Source organism: Anneissia japonica, unplaced genomic scaffold, assembly GCF_011630105.1.
Source record: "Anneissia japonica isolate Jap-2015-1 unplaced genomic scaffold, ASM1163010v1 scaffold287722_len911783_cov160, whole genome shotgun sequence".
Lineage (NCBI taxonomy): Eukaryota > Metazoa > Echinodermata > Crinoidea > Comatulida > Comatulidae > Anneissia > Anneissia japonica.
In genome coordinates this window covers 701,298-707,841 of record NW_022711579.1, presented here as the reverse complement: position 1 = coordinate 707,841, position 6,544 = coordinate 701,298, and the positions used below count along the sequence as shown (strand labels likewise).

Below are 6,544 nucleotides of genomic sequence, written 5' to 3'. Positions count from 1 at the left end.
TATATATATATATATATATATCACTTTAGATAGTATACCAGTGTTTGGGCTCAATTGCAGATAATCAGGGAAGGACATGAGTCCCTCCCACTGGTTGATTATCAAATTTCCAAATGCAGTTTATAGAGGAGTTTTAGCAATTAACATCCTGAATTGTTTCCTTTCACTGAGGTGTTATTTCTATGGCTGCTTTTCTGATGGTCATATCCTTCGCTTCGTAACTGCCTTCCTGACCACAACACAATGAAGCTATTTTCCTTAGGCCTATTCATTTAAGTAGGTCTATCTAGTTTTTGTTTTCATTATTAATTTTACTCATTGTTTTCAACTTTTTACTGGGTTTTTTTTTTCTCTACGTGTCTTTCATTTGTATTTTTTCTTTGTATTGTTTACATTCGTCCAGTAAGGTAAATATTTCTCTAGTTATACAATATAAATAAGTAGATAAATAATAATACTAGTACTTTTTTAATTTTTTGATTGGCAGAACGTAGGTACTGTACAAGAAAAATAATTAAATTTCGAACTGTTTAAACGGTTACTCTGCTATTTGAACAATTGTCTGACTGGTTGACTGACGTAGATTGATTGATTATTTGGTTTATTGGTCGATCGATCAATCTGATTGATTGATTATTTAATTGATTAATTGGTTGATTGATTGATCAGTTTGATCGATTGAATTTTGATTGATAGATTTGATTTTGCAGTGGCAGAGTTAGCAAGGGTTACTGGTTGAATACCGGTTCGAGAACCCTGGATCTTCCGACTGGGAAATCCTGTTCAGTAGCATATCTATTCTCCCATTCGTCGGAAAACACTGCTTTGAAAAGGCATATTGCCGTTTCCGGGTATCTAGAGGTGCATATTCATAAAATTTGCTCTAACCATGATGGGCCCGGGCTGAGGTGAGTGAGTCCCCTGTCTGGGACATTGGGCTTTTCGTCCCAGACATTGACTCGACGCCGGGAATATTGGAACCCTTGTTGTCAAAACACCACCACCACTGGAACCATGTTTTATAGATTGACTTATCGATAGAGTGCATATTATAAATCGAGTATAGATATTTGCATTAAAAAAATAAGTATTAGGTATGTATTATAAATATTTATTAATGTAATTCTATAAATGCAGCATAGTATCACCTTTTCAAAAACATATTATAAAATACATTATAGTTTAGGCCTACACAGATAAATAGCCAGGTTTATGGTTAACCAGTAAATAAATGGCCTTATGCACTCATATTTCCTACTTAATGTCAACATATGTCATGAGCTTATTCCAATGGACGTCTATTTTAGTGAAGAAATCAAGCATTACCAACATGTTTTTTCTTTCAGTTGGTACAATTGTACAATCGATTAGTTGCATATACAGTCATTCAGCCAATAAGTCACAATCAAAGTGTCACCGATAGGGAAATATAGGCCTATCGTTTGCCTTTGGGTACAAAGAAGGAAAAATTATTACCTAACCATAAATATAACCTACCCATTTTTGCTAGACTGGCGACCATAATCCACAAGCAAACTACATATAAAACTTTTACTCGTTCCCATTCGAAAGAAATGATATGCACTTTCGTTTGTTCATGTTCTCCTTCATCATTCTCCTCATGGCTCGAGTCATTCGCTAATCCTGCTTCTTCGGTTGTTTCTTCAACGTGCTCTTGCCGTAACTGGCGATGTAAAATCTTCGATTTGCTACGATCGTGTCGAAATGCATGATTTAGGTCTACAGAATATATCAGAGTCAGTAAAATAACACAGGCAAATATGAAACATCGTCTGTCTGATAACAGTGACATATCGAACGTGATCCAGTGTGGCCACTAAGTGTGTTGTGAAGTATTCTTCAGGTATTAGCGTTTTGTTGTCTTTTACTTCCTTGTACAAATTCCGTGGGCCAATTTATCCGGAAACATTAGACTCGTTCATTATTTACGGGATACCGCGCGAAAAGAAAAACTGTTTAAATTTGTGAACATGTTTTTTGAATAGATTGGTATACTACATCACATTAAACATACATACGGTTTTCCGTATAAACAATACTATTTTACTTTAAACTCATTGTACAAAATAATGTAGGATTCCACATACTATTACATAATGTTTTGACGGTTGTGATTTGACAGTTGGCAGAACAAAAAATTTTTTTTTTATAAGATATAAATACTAATTACCTAATACCTGATTCTCTCTAATACCACGTATCGGATAAGTGATTGGACGTGTGTGTGAAAGTGGCATTTTCAGACCTGTCAAATGGTCAATGGTTGTGCATTTGTATGTATAGCGCATAATATTATGTATAGCACAACTTCATTTTGTTCAGACACAGCGACTTACGCTAGCGTAACGTTAATCGAGTGGTGTGAACTTGTACCAGATTAGCGTACGCCACAGATTAGTTACGGCAGTCATGCGTCAACGAATTTGAACTCGGCCGAGATTTGACCAATAACAGTAAGCCTAGATGTAAACTGGAATTATAACGCGGGATTACGAATACACTTATTTCACGAGAATACTTACGCTAGCATTTTGTTAATTGCCCAGTCTGGACATCTCGCTAGTTACGCCACAGATTAACGTACGCCCGGAGTTAGATACGCCTGGCGTATCTCTCATGTCTGAACGTAGCCTATATATTCTCGTCTTCCGTCGGACCTTAAGCCATACAGTAGTATGGATAATTGGCATATCCAGGATTTCTGCCGAGAGGGACGGGGTCTATACCGTACTCTCTCTGAGGTGAAAGTGAGGTGGAGGAGCTCCTTTACATTTGTTAAAGCCCAGGGGCTATTTTCCCTTGAAATTCCGGAGTTTTTAAGAATTTTAATCTATTATCATTTCACACTAGTCATGTGACTGTTGTGGGGGAAAGTGGGTTCCAACTCCTCCACCACCCACTGTTCTGGTAGGCGCTGCTAATCCAAATTTTCTGACTTGATATTCAACATAGGGTATAGGATATTAACATTTACATATAGGCCTATCCCCATCACTTAACAGTAGGCCAATGGTAGTAATTTCTAAACCACGTTGTTGCTACTTCACATGTGATCATTCGTCTTTTGTTTCTATTTCAATTGCGATCACATCCGATTGAAATCGCTTTCAGTAATAACAGGCACTATTGAATGATTGCATCTGAGTTATGCCTCATCGGTGACGCTTCAGCACAGTTTGATTTCTGTACTATAGACATACGGTACCGTACCTGCTATGCCAGCGCGCGAAAAACTGAAGAGGATTAAAGATTAAAAAAAATAAATAAATAAATAAAAACATAAGAAGCCAAACAAAATTCTAGCCACTAATTTTTTTGTTCCCCACGACTGACCCAAGATTTTAAGTCGTGCACTAAAGGCCAACTTAGACAGCGTCGGCCGACGCAGCCCGACCCAATTTATCGTCGGGGACAGTCTTAAGCCGTCGTGAGAAATATTAAACATGTTTAACATTCTACGACGCGACTGCCCCCGACGCACACCATCGCGTCTGCGTTTAACTCACACAGACCCGACGCGACAACAAATCGCGTCGGGCTGCGTCGGCCCACGCTGACTGACTTGGCCTTTACTGCGCCGCCCGACGGTCGTTTGCTGACGAGATTTCATATAGAGAACGCAAAACGCCACGACGCGCGCAACGGATCGTTTTTAATGGCGATCCGTTCAGACTGCCACCGACATTCAGCAGGCGAGGTCGCGTCGTCTAGTGCCCCAAAGGGAACGGAGTTAGATTCATTGTGCGATGGTCGTACACCCATCGACGACGTAGTGTCCAGCTTTAGATAAAAATTTTTTTTTTTCATTAGAAGAGCAAGAAATATAACGTTTTAAAAGGGAAAGTGATTCAAAAGAGATTAAAGAGATTCTTAATCAGTTACTATTTGTGTTACAGTAATAAAAACATTCGATAGCTTCATCTTAAATTTGTATTACCCTGAATTTGTTTGGCTATTGCAATTGTATATAGGCCTAACAGCTTGGTGGCTTGGAGTAAATATATATTAAATGGAATTGTTATTATTATTATTCTTATTATTATTATTATTATTGTTATTATTATTATTATTATTATTATAGTTGTTGTTGTTATTGTTATTGTTATTGTTATTGTTATAGTTATTATTATTATTATTATTATTATTATTATTATTATTTATTATTATTATTGTTATTGTTTTTGTTGTAATAGTAGGGGGATACAATTATAATAATCATAATGGCGATAGGTCTAATATTAAACATGGTATAGTAATAACATTGATAATTAATACTTCATAAACATAGAATAATAATAATGACGATGATGATGATATGATGGCGATAATGATGATGATGATGATGAGAAGAGATGATGCTGAGATTATGAAAATGAGATGCTGATGAGATAGTGATGAGATGATGAAGATGCGATACTTGATGAGGTATATGATGATGAGATAATTGATGATGAGAAGATGATAAGATGATGAGATGATAATATGATATGGTGGAAACGATGATGATATGATGGTGATATGATATGATGCCGATTATGATGAGATGATGATGAAATGATAATGAGATGATGATGATGATGATGATGATGCGATGATGATGATTATGAGATGATGATGATGAGATAATGATGAGATAATCATGTAGAGATGATAATGAGGATGATGATGATGATGATTATTATTATATAAATATCTTTATTATATTATTGTCTTTATATTACCGTATCTTAAGGTAAATTATATTGTTACAATGGTATATAAAGTAATAATAGACCTAATTAGACTGGTGATTAACAATAACACCTCAACGTTACAGTACTATAGCGGATAATCATCTGTATTTTGGCTTAACCTTCAAAACTGCTACTCATATATTTTTATACATTTGTGTCCGTCCTGTAACGTCCCTCTTTGTCTCCCTTGCATGTCCTGTTATATGGACGAGCCTAGAGCTTCTATGTTCCTTTATCAATTCGTTTTTCTTGATGTGATCTTTTTCTTCGTTTTTGATTCTGTATGTTTTCTTTGTTGAATTTGAAGAAAAGTGTTGAATTAAAAAAATATATTTACATTATACTCATTATCAATAATCGAAATGGATTCACAGGTTATGCGAAAGGAAAGGAGGATAATTCTCGTCAATTGTAACTTGATTATAGGGGACATGTATGGATTTTAACAAGCTTATTCTATAAACCTATTATGTTGTTTAAAATATCGGCTATGTTGGGCCATTGTCATTATATAGTTCTCGATGAAATAATCACTTCCTTTCGATCCCTTGATCTAATGCTTATGGTGTCATGGTTAATGACGTCAAGGTCTATTGATACAAAGTGTCTGGGACTGGGTTCAATACAATTCAATTCAATCGATAACACGGTCTGCGATTCATATTTAATGTTCTTACGTATTGATTGTCATGAAGATTATGCGTACGTCGCCATTGTAATCGTGTTTTTCCTTCTTGTAGGCCTATACTGAAGAGGCCGTCATTCATTGGTTTCTTCCGAAAGTTATTTCAGTTTGATTACTTTTTAATATCGAGTGACTCAGTTCTAAAAAGAGTTAGACTTATTCTATTTTGAACCATACATAAACCAAATAATAGGTTCTATGGTATTGAAGGCTACCGGTATGTCAAAAATTTGACAAAATTTAACCATGACAGTATAACATTAGATTATATAATTGTTTGTGCGAAACTTTACATATTTTGCCCTAATTTGAATTTAGGGATCTGCTTTATAAATATTGTTTTGTTTCAAGTATTTTTGTTCAAGAGGGATTACAGACACAAGCCGACTGAGGTTTCTGTGTAGTCCTTTAGACAAATTGATATAATGTTATCTAGGACTATGTTTGAATAGACTATATTTTTTGTTTAAATTCATTTTCGGATTAGCCATTCTATTCTCTTATGTAAAATATTTAATGCATATTGGGGAAAGTTTGCTGCTGTCAGGGGTGGGGCGAGGGACAGTCCATTTTTACCACCACTTAATTTACTTCCTCACTAACGCCGTATATTTTATAGTGTTTAATTATAAAATATTTAATTATAAGATGGAGTATTATCAAAAGGAAATTGAACAATACAATAGATAACAGTTGCTGATCCCGGAATTCGAGATAGAGGGTGTCCAGGGAGTAAATTTCCAGATGGAGGTGTATACCGTCTCAGCCCCACCATTCGGGAATAGAGGTAAGAAAATTTATGATTATAAGCACGCATGGATTGGCAATCTCAGGCTTAAATAAGTATAATTTTCTTTCTTTTTTTTTTTTTTTTAACAAAGGGGAGAAGTGGCCTTACATTATATGTTTCTCTCTCCACACTCACGTGTATGCCCGGTAGGATGCATGTTGTGGATTTGTCAATTTATGGATCAAATGGCCAGCAGGAATATAAATAACATCGCAAGCGCATTTTTATTCTTTCGCACATTCCGCGGTATATAAACTCCTACAGGCCTACTTATCATTGTCATTGTCATCTTTAACTTTACCCCGATCATCATCA

General features: G+C 35.5%; 1 protein-coding gene across 1 annotated transcript in view; it reads right to left on the bottom strand.

Moving 5' to 3' along the window:
• LOC117107532 (Na(+)/H(+) exchanger beta-like) overlaps positions 1-1,881 on the bottom strand; it is a 16,959-nt gene extending 15,078 nt beyond the window's left edge. The window contains exon 1 of the mRNA XM_033249230.1: positions 1,498-1,881. Coding sequence (XP_033105121.1) covers positions 1,498-1,813 — 316 coding nt within the window. The 5' untranslated portion in view covers positions 1,814-1,881. The remainder of the gene's footprint in view (positions 1-1,497) is intronic.
• Positions 1,882-6,544: the final 4,663 nt, after the last annotated feature.